At 38.7% G+C, this 25916-nt stretch overlaps 1 protein-coding gene across 9 annotated transcripts in view; it reads right to left on the bottom strand.

The window, feature by feature from the left end:
• lrch3 (leucine-rich repeats and calponin homology (CH) domain containing 3) overlaps positions 1–25916 on the bottom strand; it is a 196946-nt gene that overhangs the window by 30273 nt on the left and 140757 nt on the right. For 3 of the 9 annotated variants that reach the window (XM_043702400.2, XM_087993516.1, XM_043702402.2), the window contains exons 10-14: positions 21090–21166; positions 15334–15388; positions 12911–13072; positions 11529–11585; positions 9154–9213 (exon numbers count right to left, since the gene is read on the bottom strand). In XM_043702400.2, the coding sequence (XP_043558335.1) occupies positions 9154–9213; positions 11529–11585; positions 12911–13072; positions 15334–15388; positions 21090–21166 (411 nt within the window). Of the gene's footprint in view, positions 1–1695; positions 1777–9153; positions 9214–11528; positions 11586–12910; positions 13073–15333; positions 15389–21089; positions 21167–25916 lie in introns of all 9 variants that reach the window. The other 6 variants (XM_043702399.2, XM_043702403.2, XM_043702401.2 and 3 more) reach the window with 4 other exon arrangements.

Below are 25916 nucleotides of genomic sequence, written 5' to 3'. Positions count from 1 at the left end.
TGAATCTCTCCCGTGTAAATTCTGCCACAGGAATGAATCAAGCTTTTTTTTGGTCATTTGTGAGGGTAAGGGGCCATTCTTACAATATAAAAAGGAATATGAGAGTGTACAACTCACTTTGGAAATGAAGTGGAATTCCTGTGCTTTTCTGACTAGATAAGTGATCCAATTTTTTTACGTTGGCTAACAATGCACTTTTTACTATTAAAACAGGTGTCATGTATACATTATTACTGCAAAAGATTTCTCTGGCTCAAGCTTGGCAATATCAATGATTGATTTGGTTTTACAGGCTTACTACTTCACATACTTGAGCATAAATGCAGAGTGTGAAGTTATCTTATCTCCAGAGAGCTTATACTTTAAAATGAGTTTAAAACAAAACATGTCATGGATCAGATAATGTCTACATTTTTTCTTAATATGAGTGACACATACCGTTACGTTCTTTTAGTCAGCATGAAGAGTTTTTCTATGTTAGCAACAGGGATAGAAGGAAAGAGGATGAGAGACAGTTGAAAGGATAGCTTTTCAGTATCTGGGACAGTATAATTTCTACATAAGAATGAAAGATCATGCTAATTAAATAAATTTTAAAAAATCAAGGTATATATTGCAAGCAAAGACGGTTCAATATTTTACCATAAAATTTGTCACAGATAATGCAATCAAATTCTTCTCCAGTGGCGAGATGATAGGAAAGCAACATTAATCTATGATACAGTAACGGTCTAAAATTTCTTCCGTTTCTATGTCTCAGTTAACATATCATACAGCAGCATATTTTGCACAAGTTGCACTGCTGTACTGATGGCATAGCAGTCTACTTTTCAGAACTTAATAAACAGTATTGAAATTGGGCCTTGAGAAGAAAATGTAATAAATTTCTAACAAAATCAAGAACAGCAAACGTTCTGTATTACACAAAATACACTAAGCAGAAAAAAATGCAATGTGTGGGAAAATGAAAATTCTATTCCAGGGCATGCCTAACATTTTAATGACAGGAAAATAAGAATGGAGATAGAAATTATGGATATAATATAAAAATACTACTGCAATTCTCAAAATATTTATATATTCTAATTCTGAATTAATGTGTTACCTGGTCTATAATTTATTTTAATTCTAAAAAAAAAATCAACAAGCTTGGGTAAAATAGAATTTCAAAAACATGAAGACAGTTTCATGGTTCAAAAGGTATTCTTATAATTCAAAAGATGGCCTGCACATGCAGATTGTGCAGGACCTTTCATCAGCTAACTGCACTGCCTGAAACAGCATACCACCAAATTCTGTGCAAATGGTTGGACTTCAGTTCTACTTTCAAAGTTGGGAGCCTTATAACCTTTTTAACACTTCCTGATCTTTACCTCTCTCAAATTACTGAGTAACAAAATATGGCATACATTACACTATCAACTTTATACAAAACGTGAGTACAACAATCAATTTCATTTTGAGGAAGGGTCACTAGACCCGAAACATTAACTTTAATTTCTTTTCACAGATCCTGCCAGACTTGCTGAGCTTTTTCAGCAACTTCTGTTTTTGTATATAATTCAGAGAATCTTTTCAAAAAAACTGTGAAGTCTCATTTGGTGAAAGGAATGGTGCCCACTTGATTTCATGCACAGAATGAAAAACGTAAGGATCTATGTAAAGCCACAAACTTCACACAAGCTACTCAGTCACCTTGCTGTGTGAGCCAGGCCTCCGTTTAATGGTGCTGGTGATACTGTCAATCTCTAAGTAGTAGTGTGGTTCAAAGCCATTCTGTTACAGAAAGAAGCACAGGAGAAGCTTTAGGGAAGAGAATACATAGCTTGCAAATAATTAGCGAGGGATAGTCTCGAGGAAAATCACCAACCGTATTCTCTCTTATTTTGATGATTGCTTCTTACAAAAAAAAACTTTGTCTGAGCTTTGTAAAGGATGTGGCACAAATGCATATTAAAAGATTGTTCTGGATCTGCGTCCAGAAAAATGTATAATTAACTTAATTCCAAGATTTAAAGAAACTGATTTTTAAAAATGCATCAAGACCACCGATAGTTAAATATCACAAGTTTTTACTGCAGCTCTGAAAAGAAATTAATTCCTCATAAAGTTAATGCCATCAAGAAATTCAGAAATTCCACTGCATTCTACTGTAGATTTCACCGTGGTGAAGACGTGCGCTCCAAATCTAGTTGGACTCCAACACAATCTGTTCCAGCACAACTACAACACTGGCATCAACTAATAACATTGAAAACTGCCCAGGTATGCCCTCTGCACAAAAAAGACAAATCCAAACTGGCCAATCACTGCCCCATTCATCAACTCTTGAACACTATCAAATAGAACTTGCTCAGCAATAACCTGCTCATTTTGGGTTTCAACTGGGCTACTCAGCTTCTGACCTCATCACAGTCTTAATTCAAACATGGACAAAAGAGGTGAATTCCAGAGATGAGGTGAATGTCTGCCCAAGGCAATAAGGCCGCATTTAACTGAGTGTGGCATCAAAGAGCCTGAGCAAAATTGGAGCCTATGGGAATCGGGGACAATTTTCCGCTGTTTGGAGTCATACCTGATGCAAAGGAAGAAGGCTGTGGTTGCTGGTAGGCAGTCATCTTTGTCCCAGGACATCTCTACAAGAGTTTCTCAGGGTAATATCCTAGGCTCAACCATCTTCTGCTGCTTCATCAATGGCCATCCCTCCATTATAAGGCCAGAAGTAGGCATGTTCGCAGATGATTGTACAATGTTTAGCATCATTCGCGACTTCTCAAGTAGTTAACAGTCTATGTTCAAATCCTGCAAGATCTGACCAATGTCCAGATTTAAGTTGACAAGTGGCAAATAAAATTTATGCCCACTAAGTGTCTGGTAACGACCATCTCCAATAAGACAGAATCTAACCATGCCCTTGGATATTCGATGGTTGAATTTCCACTCTCAACATCCTGGAGGTTACCACTGATCAGAAACTTAACTGGACAAGCCATACAAATACAATGATGACAAGACAGATTAGAGACAATGAATCCTGCAATAACCAAAGCCCATCCACCATCTAAAAGATACCAGTTAGGAGAGTGATGCAATAGTCACCATTTGCCTGAATAAGTGAAACTGCAACAATACTCAAGAATCTTGACACCATCCAGGACAAAGCAGCCTTTTTGAATGGCACCACATCTACAAATGTTCAGTCACTACCCTATCATGATCTGTAGCACCAATGTTTATCATCTACAAGATGCACTGTAGAAATTCACCATGACTTCTTAAGACAGCACGGTCCATGACTGCTGCCATCTCTAAAGATTAGGCCAGCAGATATGGGAACACGACCCTCTGTAAATTTCACTCCAATCCATTCACTATCCTGGCTTGGAAATATTTTACTGATCCTTCAATGTCACTTGATTAAAATCCTGCAATGTCCTCCTGAACAGCATTGGTGCACCTACACGAAACACAGTGATTCAAGACAGCGACTGATCACCCACCTTCTCAAGGGAGCTAAAACAAAGCAATACTCAATATTTATGAGCTGGTCCCTTAAGGCCGTCGAACTTAGAACCTGAAATAAACCTATTCATACATGTGTAAGATTTGCAAGAGAAAAATAAATGCTGTGAGAGCTGTGGTTTTGTTTTAGAATGGGAGGAAAGTTATGATTATGGAATAATTCATAAATAGCATTCTTGTAAATGAAAAACTTATTCAGAGTGTCAAGGATCAAAAAATCACAGAAGGAGCAGTTCTGCAGATACTTATGATATCTAACACAGGTGGGGAGATGGTAATTTGGGAAGCTACAAAGAAATCAGAAGCATAGAAAATCTGCAGATGGTCGGGATACTACTTTGAGGGAACAAACACAGGATGCTAATATAATAAAGGAGAAAGGTTCATATGAAAAAGTCATGTAAAGAAAATAATCTGCTTTCATTGGACATACCAAAGTGATGGAAGTTAAATATGAGACTGAGTGCAGGAGGAGGAATGTAAAAGTATCCTCAAGAAAAGAGAGTATCAGGAAATGTAGCAGTAACACAAAGGGAATATATTCCCTCACAATTTACTAAGAAGGGAGAGACGACTGTCATGAAAATTCTTAAGACTACCAGCAAAAACAATCAATCCACTGTAGACGCTGATTCTTAAAAAGATTTAAAACAAGAGGTATTTCCTCATGCATCAAATCAAGGAAGTAAATCAACAAAGATGTTGACAGGCACAGGAGCCAGTCGATGAAACATATATGTCATCCAGAGGTGCTCATGAAGGAAAAAATATTGGTTGGCAGTTTCCACGGAAGATACAAACTGGACCCGTTATACAGAGTTGGATTAAAGAGTGAGAAAATTCAGAAGTTTTAATTGGAGCAATGAAATAAATCCACTTCAAATGAATTGATTTTACCTTGGGAAATGACTTGGCTGTTTCAAAATTACTGGCCTCACTAATGGTGGTGAAACAATCTTTGGAGGTTAAAAAAAAAGAGATGCCACAGGAGGAATATTCTTGCGTGTTTCCTAACCATATTGTATTTAGATAGCTGGCATTTAAAATTAGACAGGAAGAGGAGTCTATGAAACAGGGAGATGACTTGGAAATTCAGTTATTCAGTACAGTTTTTAAAATTTTAAATAAAAACGAAGAATGAGACTTATAATTTAAGCATACCGTCTTTAATAGTACAAAAACAGATCCTGAATCAAACAGATTATATCAAACAATCTGTTCAGAAAACGAATCATACTCAACACCTAAATTTTATGACTTATTATTGAGAATAGTAAGACAATACTATTGAGATAATTGAGGCCATCTCAAATATCAGAAGACGACTGGGTCAATCATATGAAATTTTACAAGCAGGGAAAAAACATGGTGAAAATATTAGAAAATTCTATTGCTGGAGAGTCAAGATTGCACCAGGCCAGTTAGTGGGGAAGATCCCACCATCAATTAAACCTGCATCATTAATTCCGATTCCAGTTTTCGAAGAACTAGTTGGGAGGTCTGAATGGATGGGATAGAAACCCTACCTAAAACCAAGAATGCAAAACCATCTTTTAACAATTATGGATGTTTCAACAAGGTTTCCTGAATGAGCAAATCAAGGAAAAAGTACAACTAAAATGGTAGTGGTTACATTGTTTCAATTTTTAAACAAGATATGAATTACTCAATAAAATAAAATTCAAATCTTAATTTAACTGTATGTCACAAGTATTCAAAGAGATGATGATTAGTTTGAGATAAAATAATTTATATCTTACCCCCAAAATCAACTACCATCTCAAGGCTCATTGTAAAGATAGTATCAAACAAAGATGACTACAATTAGAGCATATTATCAAGAATGTCTTAAGCATTGGAATAAAGGAACTCTCTTGTTACGCTTTGCCAAAACAGATATTGAGCTTGACCATAGCATTCAGTCCTTTTGCAATGATACACGGACATGAAGAGAGAGGGCCACTTAAAAAGATTCAAGAAAAAATGAGTATCAAACCACAAGAAACAACCTTCCATTCTAATTTGAGTTTCATAAAGAAAATAACCCAACACATGTGAATTTGGCAAAAAGTATTTTAGCAGTGCTCAACTGTTAATGAAAACTACAGCCATTTAAATTTTTAGAGTGGAGATGGAGACAAGGTGTATGTGCTGTTACCTATCTCTCGGGAACTATCAACATCAATACTGCCCGAAACTTTTCAAATCAAGAACAAACTGAATGGTATAAAATATGCTGGTGCTACAGACAGAAGGAAAAATCAGCTAGTGCATTGAAGAGGTATTTAAGAGATATTATGATATGGAGGACAGTCAGGAGAAAAAATGCTTTTATGCAGTAGAAAACAAGTAAAACAAAAATATCAGAACAATTACAGGAGAAATCTGAAATTGAAGACTCAAAGGTTGACACTCCAGCAATCAGATTGGGTAATACAGATCTTCTAGACAGCTATAAAAGGAAGTCACAAAGGTTATCACAAACTCAAATTGATTTGTGTTAATAGGACAGGGAAACATTTTTCATGACTTAAGATGTTAATATAGGGGATGCATTACCTATAAAACACATCCTTACAGATTCAATCCAGAGAAAGCAGCTCAAGTGAGGGAAGAATTTAAGTTCATAATGGACGATGACATTATCGAATCGAGGGCCAACGTAACGGCACTATATTGTGCTGTCATTTCTCAGATTCTGCCTTTAGGGGTCTTGTGAGAAACAAAGACTTAGCTTAAACTTTGGCTGCTGAAAATATTGTGAAATTTAAACAGATAGCAAAATAAAAGAATGCAAATAAACACAAGGTATCTCAGTGAAAGTAATAAGCCAACTAAGAATTAAAGCTGTTGCACCTTCAAATAAAAACAAATATACTTTTTGAAATAAAAAGAAGTAAAAAAAATTAACGGAATACCCTAATTAGAAAATGTAATAATGTCTAATAAACTGAAAAATAATTTAGATTAAATCAATAAAATTTACAAAATTGGTATGACTTAGTTAAACATGGGAAAAATTTGAAAGTTTAAAGTTGGTGTCAAAAATCCAGCTTAAAAATTATGAACAATGATTTAGAATAGAAATGGAATTGTTTTAGAGCAGTGGCTTTGCAGGAAGAATTAGCAGATTTCAACTCACTTCTTTGTACAATTGTTACTTCAAATAACTTGAGAACAAAATATTCTGATGCTTAGGTAATCTAAAAGCTTTGAGATGTATATATTATAATAACATTATATACATCTATTTTGCAGCATGTGAACATGCATTCTGTATGCTCCACCGCAGCAATGAGTCATCCATCGGTTAATACTGTAGATAGAATGTTCAGCAGGTGTGGAGTACATGCAACACAACATAATCCCATGCCTCATGGTCCAGGCAAGATTGTCATCAACTACAGTTTCAAGTCAAATCAACTAATTGTGAATAAATCACTATTAGGCAAAACTGATGTGAATAGCACAAACCACTGCAGATTCCAATTTCAAGTTGAATAAGAGTCACCTGGAAAGCTTTTGAGTTTGCAAAGTTTGCATGCCCCATCTTCTTTCCAGCTTTGTATTCATTTCAGCATTTGCATAACTTGATTATTTGAAGATGACTTGCAAGTTTTAATCCTTTTCCTTTTCAAGGCCTCACCTTAAATCACCAATTTTTTCACTAACAAGTGAGAACAAAAAAAACTTCCCCATTTCCACAAACCAGTGAAAAGCCCTCGCAAATGTACGAGACCCTGCATAAGTGTACTGCATAAGTATCTGGAAGGGGACAGAATTGGAGATTACTGGAATAGTTTTCGTGGTTATATCATGTCAGTCAATGCATTATGAGGATTACTTTGCTAACGGGGAAGGAACTTGTCATCTTTGCAGGGCAGATGGAGAAAGGAGATTTGAAGTTCGCTCAATATCATGCTGAATTATGATTTGGGAATTAGAGTCATAGAAATGCCCACATCCCTCTAAACCCTTCCTATTCATACACCTATCCAGAAATCTTTTAAATGTTCTAATTGTACCAGCTTGCACCACTTCCTCTGGCCGCTCAATCCATACATGCACCATCCTCTGCATGAAAAAGTTGCCTGTTCCGTCCCTACTAAATATTTTCCCTCTCACCTTAAACCTATGCCCTCTAGTTTTGGACTCCCCCATCCTGGGGAAAACACCTTGTCTATTTACATGCACCTCATGATTTTATAAAACTCTATAAAGTCATTCCTTCTCTTCGATGCTGGCATTTGTCAGGACTTTAATGGCAGGATTGAAGTTATTATGGGTGGATGGTATATAGACTAGAGCAGAGACCAAGTCTTTTCTTGTTCCCCACTTTACGTTCTCATTGCCACTTAATTTGTGCACCCGTAACAGAGGTCATTAGTGCAAGGTTGACATAACAATACAAACACTCCTTTTGTTTTGGTACTCCTGAATGCATTATGTAAGTGTGGTGGCAACAAATCAGATGTTCAACAAAGTATTTTCCCCAGGTGAACTTGTAACGTGCTTTTGGTTGATATATTCAAACACACTGTTCACCAAACAGTCCAGGATGTTAGGCATTAAAGGTTTGAGTTGGATTCTAAACCATAAAGCCTCAACTGAGCCAAAGTGAAATGAGTGCTGTGCAGAAATCGTTGAGAAAAAGTTCAAATTAGGCTTTTAGCACACCATGTTACCATATCTAAGTGAAAGATAAATAAAATAATGCAATCATTCAACTATCTTGCTGAAGGAAGTAGAGGTTAAAACAGTGAACTTAAAGTCTTTGATGTAATTTTGGTTTTAATATGTTATTGAGCATCTTTAGTGGCAATTACCAAAACAAAATCAACCAGGAGAAATTATACAAATTAGGAAGGAAATAATGAATATCTAGCACCAGCATTAAATGTTTCTCAAAAAGCAGTTATATTAGATGTAAATTAAAGATCCAGCTGTTCTGCCTGCAATGTGCTATACAACCAGTACAAATTATTCCACTTCCTAAATCAGCTATTCTCCAGTAGAAGCCACCAATCTGTGGACTTCTTTTTCTGTGGACCTACACCCATTATAAAATTAATGAAGTTGGCAAGTTTTATTTCATATCGATACATAATAAGCAGCGTGTGAGATGATGCTCTTCTAATTAGTTTAGGCTGGATTCAATAATCAAGTTCAAGAAATGAAAAAAAAGGTGGATGATGACTCAACTTCCCATTCATCATGCTCTATGTATTGTCAATTGTTCAGTGTTTAACAAGTAATTATAATCAAAGAACAGCACCATTATATCTCTTGCATTCAAGAACACAAAATGTACATCGTATTGATCAGTAACTATTTTTACAAACAGTCCAGATGCAAGATTACTCAGTTTTTCTTTTCTTTGTCTGCAACCTTTAAGTTATTGTCACAGGATGTCATTTAGGAAAGGCACCAGTTGTAGAATTTTTTTGTTTCTGTAAGTGCCACTGGATCTTCTCCAGTGAGAAAGTACAAGGGATTATTCCATTTTTATGTGGGTTGTGCTATTCAGCAAATCTTAAGATAATGATTGGTAATTTGATAGATTAGACATCATGCCATTTCTATGATCTAATCTTCTAAAATATAGGTCAATCCATGCAGTCACACTCTTACCACTAATAAGGCGCTATCATCTGTATGCTGGGATCGTCTGATAGGGAAATATTTGGGGAGCTGAGGGAGGGGAATGAGGAAAGAGATGAATAAAATACAACAAACATTCCCAACAGAAGCAAACTAATGATCATAACAGTTACACCAAGCCAAAATAACACAAGTTCTGTATGGAGGCAAACAATTAATATATAATGAATAATTCAGGACTTCAATCAAATGCAAGAAATTAGACTACACATCATGTTATATATTTTACATTTGCATGATTTGGTTCACTATGATTTAGACAAAACTCTAACTCGCACTTGTCAGTTCTTGAAACTATTTTCAAGATCTAGATAAACTGCACGTTTAGCTAAATTGCATTTGCAGAGTAAATACACATAACCGAATTAGGAAATCTGAGACAAACGGTTTTCAGAATTTTTGAAGATTTAGTAATGATGATTATCCATGGCTGAGTTGAAAGTACAGGAATGGAAATTGAACAACAGATTAGCTCTGGTTGGAGTAATTGGAACAAGTAGTATATTATAAGAAATACAATCTACCGCTGAAAGCAAAATGAAGAACTTAAAAGGAAGTTTTTAGATCAGCCTCATTATATAGAACAAAATCGAAAACAAAGGGAAGAACAACTGGATAACCATGAGATGAGATGAAGTGCAGAAAGAACATTATTATAAGCAAGGTCAGTGAGATTGTGCAAGCATCAAACCGAGCAGTCAAGAAGAGAATGGAATAGCATGATCACGTGTTGCAGAGAGAAAAGACATGTTGAGGTGAATGGTGGAAATGAGTCTGCCAGAGAGGAAGCAGTGAAGAGCCTAAGGCCACATGGAATGATGTGGCCATAAGAGACTGAACATAGTGGGATTAACTGATGAATAGGTGACGATAGAGTAAAATGGAATTACAGAACGATAGAATGCCTACAATACATGAAGAGACCATTTGGCCAATTGAGTCTGCATTGACCCTCTAAACAGCATCCCACCCTATCCACTTAACCCCACCTTTACCACAGTTAACCACCTAACCTGCACAAAGAAGCTGGAGAAAAGATGATGACAAGGATGTTCTAATTGTCATGGTGAATTATTTTGAAAATACTATTGAACAGCATTAATATTTTTATCTTTCAACTTAAAAATACACCAAACCCAAACTGTTTGGCCATCAAATGAAAACATTTAGCTAATGAAACAATGCACAGCAACTACAACTTACTCTTGCAATTTTGATTTTAATCGAATTGTAGAGCGAACAGTCAAGCACAGCCTAAGCTTGTAATCGTAACAAGGGAGAGGAAAAAACTGGAAAACAGATGCATACAAATGGTTCCTGAAATGAAGAATTTCACTTACACAGAAATACTGGAAAAGCTCAGACTTTTCTCCATGGAGAAGAAAAGGTTGCGATGAGATTTGATTGACAGACTCAAAATCATAAGAGGTCTGGAAAGAGCGCATAGGAAGAACTGTTCCCACTGGTGTAATAATCAGGAACCACAGGGCACAGATTTGAGGTAATGGGGAAGAGAGGCAATGAAGATATAGGAAAAACTTTTCCACAATGTGTTTAGGATCTGGAGTGTAGTACCTGAAGAGTGTGGTGGATGTAGAATCAACTGAGGTGTTCAAAATTTGTTGGACATTATCCCATTAAAAAAAATATTCCTGAGCTGCAGGAGAAGGCAGTAGAGGAGTGGCACATAGCCAGAATAAACATGACTTCCGGGCCAGCACAAAAAAGGCAGGTCAAATGACTTCCTTCTGTGTTTAAACCATTTGACGAACATCACATGTTAGCACATCCTATATCAACATTAACCTATTTAAATGAAATTGTTAATTATACTATTCTTCTCAATTTTATTGTCAATAAAAATTCTTGACAGAAAGTATTTCTAAAACACATTAGAAAATTATCATTGACTCCAGAAAGTGAGATAGCAACAACTTATGTAGCTCCTTCAATAGCAAGACAGAAAATCAAAATTAATTAGGAACTTGATATTTCAAAATGGAAATGTCGGTACAGTATTATAGAATACCTACATATAAATTTCCTTTGGGAAACGATGAATACTACAATAACCTCCAAACTAATTACTTGATTAATTAAGTAAATTACTTAATTAGTCTAAATGAAGTGCTGTAAAGAAGTACAGCGTGATAAGTATAAAGATAGACCAGACACAAACATCACGTATTCTGATATGTGATCCTTTTGCTTAACAAAGATTTAAGATGATACTGTCCCTTAAAGTGAAAGCTTAGGTAGCACTAAAATGACTGAGCCTTAAAACAAAAGATCCCTCCCCACTCACTCTATTCTCTAACATCCACCTAAATCTGCAGAGCACTTACATCGCTGTGATCGCTGTCAGACAGACTTTGTTTCTGAGGACTTTGACCACTTTTTTGCTGCAGGGAGATAAAGCACAAACACTAGCAATTTAATTACCATTTCTATAAATTATATTGAAGTGGCAGCTCCCTAAATTGGATTGTGATTAATTAATGGCTATTCCTACATCTTTCAACTCAAATTATATACTTCCCATTCTAGGCATAACGTGAAATTTTGCCAAGCAGCGTTGTTTCCATCTTTTATTCACATGTTGAATGCAAATAATCCATGATAATTAAAATGGAATATGTTTGAATTTTTAAATGAACATTTTTGTGTTACTACATATGTATGAAAATTTTATTTGGGTTTTATTATGTTGAAAATATCTTCTTAGGGACTTCATTCATTGTTTCTTGTGACTTGTGAAACAAATTCATCTGATAGAAAGCCTCGACACGAGGTAGTCAAACTTGCCCAATTGTTCAGGTGGTAACTCAACATGAAATGGAGCCAAACAGACTACATCGACCTCAAATTTAGATGCCTGATTTAGACCACAGGCAAACGTAATGACAGTTAGATTTGACATTCCTGGACTGGGATGCAGCAAACATCTTCTATCTCTAATTAGCAATCACCTATAAAGACACTGGATCAAGGAAAAGATTGATTTTTACACTGCCACCATGTACAAGTTGTTGCTAAAGTCCTCTGTACAGATTAATATGCAAAAGTCAGCCATTTTCATTTGACTCGAGAATCCTATCTTTTGAAAAAAGATCAACAGGACTAGGAAACACAAATTTTGCACAAACTACTGACCTTATTTTTACTATTAACTTCATTTTAAGTTAATTACCTTAACTTAAATGATGAATTACCTTTTAAAGAGCAGCAGGTGAGGTACACTGACAATTCAGAACAGGTCAAGGTTTAAACGTGAGGACAGTTTTTAAAGACAATGGGGGAAACATACATGTTGACATAGACACCATAATCCCTCCTTGAAATGACTGGGTTCAGGGAACTAAGAAAAGTATCATATCATAAAGAACAATACAACTTAGAATCATTTGACTTCAGCTGGACTATTTGGGGATATTGAGCATAGGCAGTGAACCCATAAATCTCTTGAGTGCTACAGAACAGCTTCAGTAGAAATCCAGAACAGATGTTTAAACAATCCGTGAGAAATTAAAACAGGTTGGCAATTCATCTTACTGAACCTGGTCTGCCATTTCTTTAGCTACTTAGGTCAGTAAAATCGTTACAAACAAGATGGAAAACAAAACTGCAGATCATTTCATCAGTACAATTACTAATGTGCTTCATTTTGGAACATTCTTGGGAAATGAGCAAGATATTGCATTTAAATCTTTGAAATATTATTGCTTACTCTCACAAAGTCAAGAACGGCCTCTTTTTGAATTTGTTTAGTTCGGATTCTTTCTTCTTCATATTGCTGAGCTGCAAGCTGCGCTTCTCTTCTGGTCTGTTCTACGAGTAGTTGCTCACGTCTTCTCTGTAACTCAGATTCTGAGCACCCCACATTTGAAACCTGGTAAACAGAGTATCCAAATTCATTCTCCTGCTCCTAACCCATTAATTTTTTTTGTAATATTGACTGTAATAATCATTTGACAACACTAAATTTCAGTTGATATAATGTACAACTATCTTAAGGACAATTATTTTGTTAATCTGCAAAAAGAAAAGATGAATAAGAATTTCTGAGCTTTGAGAGATTTCAACATTTGAAGATCCATACTACACAGTTCTAGTTTCATGATTGTTGTAAGGATTTATATTGGTTCTTCCTCATTGGCTCTCTGGATTGAAATGCTGATAAATAAACTTGCTCAGAGGGCTGACATTCACACTCTAACCAGTTGGGACAAGTTAAACAAGTAATAAAACTAGAATTCTATTTAAAGTGAATCAATTCACTCGACTTTTGCATATTAAGCTGCTAACCCAAGTTCTACTATTCGACATAATTTATGAACAGAAGAGAAAAAAAGCAAAACCCTTTGGGCAGACTGCTATAAAATTCTTTATATTTAAAATTGACTAAACTGCTGCACAATCCCCAGGACCTGATCAGGTGTACCCTAGAGTTCTGTGGGAAGCTAGGGAAATGATTGCTGGGCCACTTGCTGAGATATTTGTATCATCAATAGTCACAGGTGAGGTGCCGGAAGACTGCAGGTTGGCTAACGTGGTGCCACTACTTAAGAAAGGTGTTAAGGAAAAGCCAGGGAATTATCGACCGGTGAGCCTGACGTTGTTGGTGGGCAAGTTGTTGGAGTGACTCCTGTGGGACAGGATTTATACATACTTAAAAAGGCAAGAACTGATTATGGATAGTCAACATGGCTTTGTGCCTGGGAAATCATGTCTCACAAACTTGATTAAGCTTTTTTTTGAAGAAGTTACAAAAAGGATTGATGAGGGCAAAACCGTAGACATGATCCATTTGGAATTCAGTAAGGTGCTCAACAAGATTTCCCATGGGAGACTGGTTAGCAAAGTCAGATCTCATGGAATACAGGGAGAACTAACCATTTAGATACAGAACTAACTAGAAGACAGAGGGTGGTGGTGGAGGGTTGCTTTTCAGACTGGAGGGCTGTGACCAGTGGTGTGCCACAAAGGTCAGAGCTGAGTCCACTATTTTTTGTCATGTACATAAATGATTTGGATGTGAACATAGGAGATATAGTTAGTAAGTTTGCAAATGACACTAAAATTGCAAGCATAGAGAACAGCGAAGAGGTTTACTCAGATTACAACGGGATATTGATCAGATGAGCCAATGAGCTGAGGAGTGGCAGATGCAGTTTAATTTTGATAAATGCAAGGTACTGCATTTGGAAAAGCAAATCAGAACAGGACCTATAAACTTAAATGGGAAGGTCCTAGGGAGTGTTGCTGAACAAAGAGACTTTGCTGTGCAGGCTCATAGCTTCTTGAAAGTGGAGTCGCAGGTCGATACGATAGTGAAGGCGGCATTTGGTATGCTTTCCTTTATTGGTCAGAGTATTGAGTGCAGGAGTTGGGAGGTCATGTTGCGGCTGTACAGGACATTAGTTAGGCCACTGTTGGAATATTGCATGCAATTCTGGTCTCCCTCCTATCGGAAAGATGTTATGAAACTTGAAAGAGTTCAGAAAAGACTTACAAGGATGTTGCCAGGGTTGGAGGATTTGAGCTGTAGGGAGAGGTTGAATAGGCTGGGGCTGTTTTCCCTGGAGCGTCAGAAGCTGAGGGGTGACTGTATAGAGGTTTATAAAATCATGATGGGCATGGACAGGATAAATAGGCAAAGTCTTTTCCCAGGGGTCGGGGAATCCAGAACTAGAGGGCATAGGTTTAGGGTGAGAGGGGAAAGGTATAAAAGAACCTAAGAGGCAACGTTTTCATGCAGTGGGTGGTACGTGTATGGAATGAACTGCCGGAGGAAGTGGTGGAGGCTGGTACAATTGCAACATTTAAAAGGCATTTGGATGGGTATATGAATAGGAAGGGTTTGGAGGGATATGGGCCGGGTGCTGGCAGGTGGGACTAGATTGGGTTGGGATATCTGGTCGGCATGGACGGGTTGGACCGAAGGGTCTGTTTCCATGCTGTACATCTCTATGACTCTATAATTCTTGAACTTAACTCTTGACGTTTTAATCTTGCTTCATCATAGCTGTAAGCCATTGCTTGTGGTTACTTCCAGGTCAATTTTAACATTTTAAATGCATTTTCCATAAACTTTGATAACACTGAATATGTTTTAAAGACACTGAATATGATCTATAGTATGATAATTACCACACTTTGACCACAAGATGGAGTTGGAGAGCTCAAGCCAGCTTCTGAAAATACACTGGAAAAGAAATTCAATCATAAGCTTAATGTTAATAAAAATTAAATACTAGACATGCAGGTAATAAGGTTAGAATCTTCAAACGTAACGGTAAAACTTGCTTTTATCAAATAATGAACCCAGCAAAATATGTGACCATTTTATCAATACTGACATTTAAAAACACATTAACCTCCACACACCACTCCAGTGACAGTGAAGGAACAGCAATACAGTTCCAAGTCAGGATGGTTAGTGGCTTGGAGGAGAACTTGCAGGTGCTCCCATATATCTGTTGCCTTGTCCTTCTAGATGGGAATGGTCATGTGTTTGGAATATGCGATCTAACGATCTTTGGTGAATTTCCACAGTGCATCTTGCAGACAGTACACACTGCTGCTACTGAGTGCTGGTGGTAGTTATGGGGTGAGGGTGGGGTGGGAGGTTTGCTTTACGACGTGGTGCCGATCAAGCAAGCTGCTTTGTCCTGAATGGTGTAGAGTGTCATACAGCACAGAAACAGATCCTTTGGTCCCATTCGTCCATGCCAACCAAACAAAACTAGTCCCATTTGCTTGTGTTTGACCCACATCCCTCTAAACTTTTCCAACTCATGTACCTGTCCAAATGTGTTTTCAATTTCTACCCTCTAACCTGCTTTTGTAGCCACAGTATTTATAAAGCAGGTTCAGTTCAGTTTCTCATCAACATTTGCCCACAGGATGATGATAGTGGGGAATTCAGTGAACATAAAGCCATTAAATGTCAATGATATATGGTTAGATTCTTATTTGTCAGAGTTGATCATTGTTTGGGAACCATATGGTGCAAATGTTCTTTGTCACTCATCAGGCTAGGCTTCAATGATATCCAGGAATTGTTAAGCTTCTTGAGTGTTGCTGGAGCTGCACCCATTCAGACATGTGGGGGCTATTCCATCACACTCCTGACTTTGGGTGGTGGACATGCTGTGGAGGTACCGGAGTTGGAAAATTTAGAGGGATATGGGTCAAGTGGGACTAGTTTTGTTTGGTCGGCATGGACGAATGGCTGTATTTCTGTGCTGTATAACTCTGACACCATTCAGAACAAAGCAGCCTGCTTGATTAGCACCACATCATAAAGCAACCAACTCACCCTCCCCTCCCGGCACTTTCCCCAGCCACTGCAGGAATTGCAAAACCTGCGCCCACACCTCCCTGCTCACTTCCGTCCAAGGCCACAAAGGAGCCTTCCACATCTATCAAAGTTTCACTTGCACTTCCACACGTCATTTACTGTATCCTTTACTCCTGACGCTGTCTCCTCTACATTGGGGAGACAGGACGCCTATCATAGAACACTTCAGAGAACATCTCTGGGACACCCTCACTAACCAACCCCACTGCACTGTGGTCGAACACTTCAACTCCCCTTCCCACTCTGCCGAGGACATGTAGGTCCTGGGCCTCCTCCACTGCCACTCCCTAACTACCCGACGCCTGGCTCAGGACCCGCCAACCCATGGTATCAATGTGGATTTCACCAGTTTCCTAATTTCCCCTCCCTCCACCTTATCTGAGTTCCAACCTTCCAACTCGGCACCACCCTCATGACCTGTCCTACATGCCCATCTTCCTTCCCACCTATCTATTACACCATCCTCTCCGACCTATCACCATTTTCCCTACCACCATCTACCTATCACACTCTGACCTATCTCCCCCCACCCCAGCCCCAACATCCTCGGCTCACAGCCTCATTCCTGACGAAGGGCTTTTGCCCCCAAACGTCAATTCTCCTGCTCCTCAGATACTGCCTGACTTGCTGTGCTTTTCCAGCACCACACTCTCGATTCTAAGTCTTCAGCATCTGCAGTCCTCACCTTTGCCTATGCCGTGGAGAGTCAGTAGTTGAGTTACTTGCCGCAATATTCCTCATCTCTGATCTGCTCTTGTAGCCACTGTTTTTATATGGTGACTCCAGTTATATTTCTGGTCAACAGTAACCCACAGGATGTTGATATTGGGGGACTGAGTTATGATAACACCATTAAATGGCAAAGTGGGGTAGTTATGTTGTCTCCTCTTGGTGATGGTCATAGTCTGGCATAAATGCTATTTGCCATTTGTCAGTACAAGCCTGGAAATCATCCAGATCTTGTTCCATTTGAATATGGGCTACTTCAGTACCCGAGGAGTTGCAAATGGCACTGAGCATTGTCATTGTGCAATCATTGGCAAACATCCCCAAAAGAGCCTTATTATGGAGGAAAGGCCATAGATGAAACAACTGAAGATGGTTGGCCTAGGACACTACCCTAAGGAACTCCTGAGGAGATGTCCTGAAGCTGAGGTGACTGACATTCAACAACCACAATCATCTTCCTATGCGCCAGGTATGACTTCAACCAGCAGAGTTTACCCCTGATACCCAGTGATCCCAGTTTTGCTCAGGCTCCTTGATGCCACACTCAGTCGACTGCAGCCTTGATATCAAAGGCTGTCACTCTCACATCATCTCTGGAATGCAGCTGTTCTGTCTACATTTGAAGCATGGCTGTAATAAGGTTAAGGAGCTACGTATAAGAATCCAAACTGGGCGTCACTAAGCAGGTTATTGCTGAACAGTGCTGTTTGATGGCACTGTTGATATCATCACTTTACTGATGACTGAGAGTAGACTGATGGGACTGTAATTGGCAGTGTTGGATTTGTCATACTTTTTATGTACAGGACATACCTGGGAAATTATCCACATTATCAGTTTGTTGTAAACGCACTGGAAGAATTTGGCTATGGGAGCAACAAGCTATGGAGCACAAGTCATTTGGAATACTGCAGGCAATTCTGGTCTTCCTACTATAAGAAGGATGCTGTGAAACTTGAAAGAGATCAGAAAAGATTTCTAAGGATGTTGCCAGAGTTGGAAGTTTGAGCTATAAGGAGAGACTGAATAGACTGGGGCTATTTTCCTTGAAGTGTCAGAGGCCGAGGGGTGATCTTACTGAGGTCTATAACAGCATGAGAGGCATGGACAAGATAAATTGATTAGGTCTTTCCCTTGGGATGGGGGAGTCCAAAAGGGGAGTCAGAGGTTTTAGATGAGAGGAAAGATTTAAAAAGGACCTAAAGGGCAAATTTTCAACACATGTCTGGAATGAGCTGTCAGAGGAAGTGGTGGAGGCTGGTACAGTTACAACATTTAAAAGGCATCTGGATGGATATATGAATAGGAAGGGTTTAGAGGGATATGGAGCAAATGCTGCCAAATGTGACTGCACTTATTTGGGATAGCTGGTCGGCATAATTGAGTTGGACCAAAAAGGCTTTTTCCCTGCTGTATATATATCTCTATGACTCTGCTCTGGCTAGAATATTGTCAGGGCCCATAGTCAATGCTTTCTCAAGTGTCTCCAACCGATTCTTGATGTCACGTGGAATGACTTAAATTGGCTGAAGATTGGTATGAGAAAGACTGGGGATCACTGTAGGAGGCTAAGATGGATAATCCAATCGGCGCTTCTGGCTAAAGATTTTTGAGAATACTTCAGCCTTAACTTTTGCACTAATGTTTTGGGATCTGCCATCATTGAGAATGGGGATACTTGTGCAGCCTCCTCCTTCAGTGAACTGTTTAATTATCCCCCTTTCTTCGCGACTGGATGTGGCAGGACCACAGAGCTTAGATCAGATCTGTTGGTTGTGGGATTGCTTGGCTCTGTCTGTTACTTCTAGGAGAAAGTGAGGACTGCAGATGCTGGAGATTAGAGCTGAAAATGTGTTGCTGGAAAAGCGCAGCAGGTCAGGCAGCATCCAAGGAGCAGGAGAATCGATGTTTCGGGCATGAGCCCTTCTTCGGGCTCATACCCGAAACATCAATTCTCCTGCTCCTTGGGTGCTGCCTGACCTGCTGCGCTTTTCCAGCAACACATTTTCAGCTCTGTCTGTTACTTGCTGCTTATGCTGATGGACATTCACGTAGTCCTGTTTGGTAGCTTCACCAGGTTGATATTTCATTTTTAGGTACGTCTGGTGCTGTTCTTGGTATGCCTTCCTGCACTCTCTAATGAATCAGGGTTGATTTCCTGCCTTGATGGTAATGGTAATACAGTTGAAGCATCATGTAGGAGGTAAAGCTAAGCAATCAATAACCAGTGGATGAGATCTAAACTCTGCAATTGTGTCACAAAGTGTGAATTGTCTTGGGCAACTAACCAACTACAGGGAACCTTAGTATATTAGTGCAAAAGTCAAGGATGAAATACATGTCTACGTCTTCAGCCAGAGGTGTTGAATGCACAATCTATCTCAGCCTTGTTCTGAGGTCCCAAGCATTCCAGATTCTAGATTTCAGCCAATTAGATTCACTCCAGGTAGTATCAAGAAATGGCTCAATATTCTGGTTACTGCAAAGACTATGGAACATTGTCAAAGCCCAACTATAGTGAAGGTTTGTCCCCCAGAACTAGCCTTATTGTGGCCAAGCTGTTCCAGTACAGTTACAACAATGGAACCTACTAGGCAATGTCAAAAATTGCCTAGGTATGTCATTTTCACAGAAAGCAGGGCAAATAAAACCTGTTCAATTACTGCCTATCAGTTGAGTGTTAATCACCAGTGAAGTGATGGAAGGGGTCATCGACAGTGTGACCAAGCAGCAATTATAATGGAATAAAGTGTTCACTGACAGACAGTTTGGGTTCTGCAGAGCCACTCACGACTGACCTCATTACAACCTTGGTCCCACCATGGACAAACAAGAGAAGGTAAGCGTGAGAGACATATTGGCAGAATGTGACAGCATAGAGTAGCAACAAGCCTTTGAAAAATGGGAGGCAATGGGAATCAGGAGAAATACTCCCCATTAGTCATACCTATGTAAAGGAAAATGGTTGTGATTGTTGGAGTTCATTCATCTCAGCCTCAGGACATGACTGCAAGAGCTCCCTAGGGTAGGCCCAAAATAAAGCTGCTTTTCAATGACTTCCCCTCTATCATAAAGTCAGAGTAGGGATCTATCATAATGTCAGAGTGGGAAATGTTGCAATGCTACAATGGTTAACACCATTAACAACTCCTCAGATACTGAAGCTATCCATATACAGCATGATAAGACAACATCCAGGTTTGGACTGACAAATGGCAAGTAACAATTGCTCCAAGATGATGGGATATAAATACTAGCCTAGTTGGAGAAACCTAGATTTCAAGTACAATTTTTTTAAAAAATTGACAGGCTGTTAACTGCACACACACTGACCTTTGCTGTAAGTGTATTATGTGGAACTTTCCCAAAGACTTTCTGAAACATGTATACCAACCCTACCACCGTACCCTTTCCGTTACTTTAAATTATTTGTTGAGTAAAGGTGGACTTTCTTTTTCAAAATCCATTTTTTAAATTATAGTATTTGTCTCTAGAATTTTGTTATCTCTCTTTGAACAAAAACATCTTATATTCTTCTTGCTGTTGATGCCCAGCTAAAGAGCCTATAGCTACAGGCATTAATTCCATTGTTTTTGGTTCATTTTTTCATAAAGAATGTACACAAGAAATTATGTTTTAATCCCTACTTCCTTAATTTCTGGATGGCTGCTTCTCTCTGGTAAGTGCAAATTCATTTTGGAATACAGTTATACAAATACCCATAGACCCAATTACCTTTCTAAAAGGAGTTCACTGGCTTGGCGAAATCTTTAATTATTTCACATAAAGTCAAAGTTTAAATTGAAGGCAATACCTGTTTTGTTGTGGCCAGCCCCTGTCACTCACAGGTTTTTGTGGATCTCCAACATGCTTTGATTTCATCGGAACAGCCTTCAAAGGAAAAAAAATCCTTCAGTACTGGATTATCAATTGTAATCCTGCCAAATAATTACAGTTCCATAACAGATCTATGATCGATGATTACAAAATGTGTGATGAAAGGTGTTATACATACATACATATCGGGAACGGATTTCACAGTCAGGAAGGTAGATATGGGCTAGTCCTGTGAAGGTTCTCTTTTTGAAAAAGGACAGAAAATCATTTATAAGTGACCAAGGTGCATCAATTCCAAGAAAGCATGTGACTCCAGTGCCAAGGTAAAACCCTGTGATGTTAGTGGATGGGATGTTCATATTGTTATGATCCCAGCTATATTACTACTGGAAAAGTCAGATTCCAAAATAAAGACTGGCTTGAAAGATCATGTTTTGATTTGTTTTTATTTTAAAAAAGTGATCTTTCATGGAAATACAAGCACAGAATAATGCATTTTGGTTTTAACAATACAAAAGTTTATTACGTAGAATAAAATAAGGTTAAATAGAATAAACTAAGCTATTTACATCTAATAAATAAGAAATATTTTGAAAACACTGTAAAGTTCAATTACATCTGTGCTAACATTACTATTTTTTAGTATTGAAATATCAGAGAATTCCTTTCTGTATCACATCTAGAGGGTGGACTTACCTGTTTCTTTCATCTCCTGATTGAGGGAGTTTCGGGGTTAATGGCTGTAAAAGGATAGTGTTCGGGGAACGGATTGAAATTTTGCTTTCCTGTTTGTGTTCAGATCTTTATAACTTTCATCTATATTTTCATTTTTTTTTGTTGTATAATAAACTTGTAGTCTGATGTTAATGAACATCTGCAATCTTCAGAGAATAACCACAATGATAACCCATTACCAAAATGAAAAATATGATCAAATCAGGTTTCCTTCTGGGATCTGATTTGTCTAGTATTATCATTAGCTGGGATCATTCAAATGAATATTGGTTATGATCACTAATCTAGTTATCAATGCACGAAACTTATTTTGCATTTTACACAACTGTACATTGTACTACATGTACAAAAACAATCCAAATTTTATTTTTGTGCGTTAAATTAATCCATGCAAGTAAACAGCAACTTAGTAAACAGTACAATAAATTATTTTATTAGCAAGGATGATGCAAAATGTAGCTATTAAATTCAAACATCTATAAACATACAGTGCGTCAGCAAATCACTACTCAATCATATAAAATGGGTATAATGTCATTGTGTTTGTATTACTGGACTCCTAATCCAAAGGAGAAAGTGAGGACTGCAGATGCTGGAGATCAGAGCTTAAAAATGTGTTGCTGGAAAAGCGCAGCAGGTCAGACAGCATCAAAGGAGGAGAATCGACGTTTTGGGCATAAGCCCTTCTTCAGGAATGAGGAGGGTGTGCCAAGCAGGCTAAGATAAAAGGTAGGGAGGAGGGACTTGGGGGAGGGGCGTTGGGAATACGATAGGTGGAAGGAGGTTCAGGTGAGGGTGATAGGCCAGAGAGGGGGTGGGGCGGAGAGGTCGGGAAGAAGATTGCAGGTCAAGAAGGCGGTGCTGAGTCTGAGGGTTGGGGCTGAGAAAAGGTGGGGGGAGGGGAAATGAGAAAGCTGGAGAAATCTGCATTCATCCCTTGTGGTTGGAGGGTTCCTAGGCAGAAGATGAGGCGCTCTTCCTCCAGGCGTCGTGTTGCTATGGTCTGGTGGTGGAGGAGGCCAAGGACCTGCATGTCCTTGGCGGAGTGGGAGGGGGAGTTAAAAGTGTTCAGCCACGGGGCGGTTGGGTTGGTTGGTGCGGGTGCCCCAGAGGGCAGCCAACACAGTCAGGCAACAATCTGATAGCCCTATTCTCGGAATCACATTTTTCAGCCTGTGCAGCAGATTCTTCCAGCAGCATTCCTCTCTACTCTGTTCCCCTGCTGGAACAGACCCACTATGGAATCTATTGCAGAAAATACTAAAGGAGACAATTATTCGCCATTTAGAGAGGCAAGGTTTGATCAGGATTGTCAGCATGCCTTTGTCAAAGAAAGGTCAAGCCTAATCTGGTTGAATTTATGGGGAGACAAGCGAGTGAGTAGATGAGACAGAACAGTTTACGTACTTTTTATGGACTTCAGACAGACCTTTGACAAGGTCCTACAAGGGAAATTGATAAAAGCAGCAAAAACACATTGGATCCAGGGTTTTTTGTCAAGTTGGATCTAGATTTAGCTCAGCGGCAGACAGTGGTGGTAGAAGGCTGTTTTTGTGACTGGCTCCTGATAAGCAGTGGGGGTTGTTCTGCAGTGAGTAGTGTTGGGTCCATTATTATTTGGGATATTCATAAATAAGGTAGATGAGAATGGGAGTGGTATCATAAGGAAGTTTTTGGATGATACAAAGAGATGGAATTTAACCTTGATAATTGTACGGTAATGCACTTTGGAAGAAGTACAAGGAAGTGTTCAATGAATAAAACAAGAGGAAGTTCAGAAGAACAGACGGATCTTAAGGTGCTTGACCACAGATCATTGAAGATGGCAGGACAGTTTAATAGGATAGTTAAGAAGGCATACAGAATGTTTGCCGTTATAGTAGAAGTATAGATGATCAGAACAGGGAAATTATTTTGGAGCTGGTCGGAACATTGGTTAGGTCATAACTACAGTATTGTGTGCAGTTCTGAACCTCACACCTTAGGAAGAATGTGACTGATTTCAAGGAGATTGACCAGGATGTTGTCTGGGATGGAGGATTTCAGCTATGAAGAAAGGGTGGATAAGCTTGGGTTGTTTTCTTTGGAGCAGAGAAGGTTGAGAGGAGGATCAGACTGGAGGTCTACAAGATTATGAGGGGCCTGGACAGGTTGGATAGAAAGCAGCTGTCCCCTTAGTTGAAAGATGAAGACCAAAGGGGCATCTTTTGAAAGTGAAAGGAAGGAGGTTTAGAGGAGATTTGAGGAAAAATGTTTTTACCCATAGTATGATCTGGAAGACACTGCCTAGAAAGATAGTTGAGGTGGGTAACCTCACACTGTTTAAAATGTAGTTGGATAAACATTTGAAATGTCATAGCATTCAAGGTTATGGGTCTAGTCTGGGAAAGTGGGATGAGTGTAGGTAGTGGGAATTTTTTTGACGCTATAGACTCCATGAGCCAAAGGGCCTCTTTTGTTATGAATGATTCTGTGACACAGTGATATAGATATATACAGATGGACAGGGATTAACTGGGAATCCTTAGCATTGACATCTGATCTTATGAAGTCTCATGGCATCAGGTTAATCATTTACAAGAAAATCCCCTGTTGATTATCATTAACTACACTATCTCAGCTAATATGTCAGTATTCCTCATGTTGGGAAGAAGTGCTGAGAATAGTAAGGGCAGAGAATGCTCTCTGGATGAAAATGTTAATATTTATCAAAATGACAAATGAAGGTTGTCAGTTTTGAAGGACGCCATTGACAGTTTGGTCTTGCAGCATGTGGTGAGAAAACAGAGAAACCTCCTTGATCTTGCTCTCACCAATCTATAAAGGTCGAAGTTGAGAAGAGAGTCCTTCATGGTAACCTCTACCAGTATGGGAACTGAATCCATGTGAGTGGAATCACTCTGTATTGCAAACCAGTCATAAAACTAAGTAAGCCATCCCTCTGCCAATTCATATGGTCCATATCAATGACAAGGTTAGTTGGAAGGAGCATTGCACAGTCTCAGTGATAGCACATTCCATTCTATAATGACGACACTCTCCATCATGTTGTGTGGCACCACTACTCTGCTAACAAAAAAAGATTCTTAACTGATAAGCAACTCAAAATTGGTACTCCATGAGGTAATGTGGATCATCAGCAGTAGTACGATTGCACTCACCCAGCATTGTAATTCTTGGTATGACAAATCTCTCAATCCACCATCAAGCCAGAGCAATCAAATGTGGTCCAATGAGAAGTGTAGGAAAACATTTCAGGAACAGCAGCAGGCATGTCTAAGTGTAAAGGTGCCAAAATGGTGAAGCTACTGAATAGGGCCCATGCAACACAGTACAAGATGCATGCTAAACAGCAGAAGCAACATGATACAAACAGAAATAAGGTGTTTCCACAAACACTGGGTCAGAATTAAACTCTGCTGTCCTTTAATATCCAGTGATGAATGACTGTGGAGAACTAAACAATTAGTTGGAGAATATAGAGACCAAGAAATAGGAGAACAGCAGACCTTGTGGCCGATTGAGCCTGCTCTGCCATTTGCAATGATCCCACTAATGGTACAACAGAACAAATTAGAACCCAAAATGAACCTGGTTTGACAGATCATATGTTTCAATTACCTTTTTCAGTTGGATCATGTGATAGTTACTGAAATATATTCACATGCTTAATGTATTTATTCTTCCTGCTTTAAACTCAAAAATATGAATACCTTACTCTATTCACACCTTAAAGCTTTTCTTAAGCCCTTATTTGTAGTCACATGCCTTCTTTGAACTGATGCACTTCAGTCACCGTTTCAGAATGACTGATCTTTTTAAACAAAAAAACCGTCACAGCACCAACCCACATCCAAATGTCTCTTGTTAAAACAAATCAAATTCCAAAAATAATAATATATTTTGAAATCTCTTTGATCACACATTCAACACAATCATGCCGCACCTTTGGCTTCAATTCCAATTTCCTGCCTGTTGCAATATCCCTTGAATCATTGAAATGGCAAGAATCTGTCTCAGCCTTAAGTGCATTCAATGATGGTTCTCTGAATTGTAGAATTCCAAAGAT

The sequence above is a fragment of the Chiloscyllium plagiosum genome, unplaced genomic scaffold (genome assembly GCF_037043375.1).
Source record: "Chiloscyllium plagiosum isolate Xiang-an unplaced genomic scaffold, Cpla_swu_hap1 HiC_scaffold_13, whole genome shotgun sequence".
Classification (NCBI taxonomy): domain Eukaryota; kingdom Metazoa; phylum Chordata; class Chondrichthyes; order Orectolobiformes; family Hemiscylliidae; genus Chiloscyllium; species Chiloscyllium plagiosum.
This window is presented reverse-complemented; position numbering and strand designations above follow the sequence as displayed.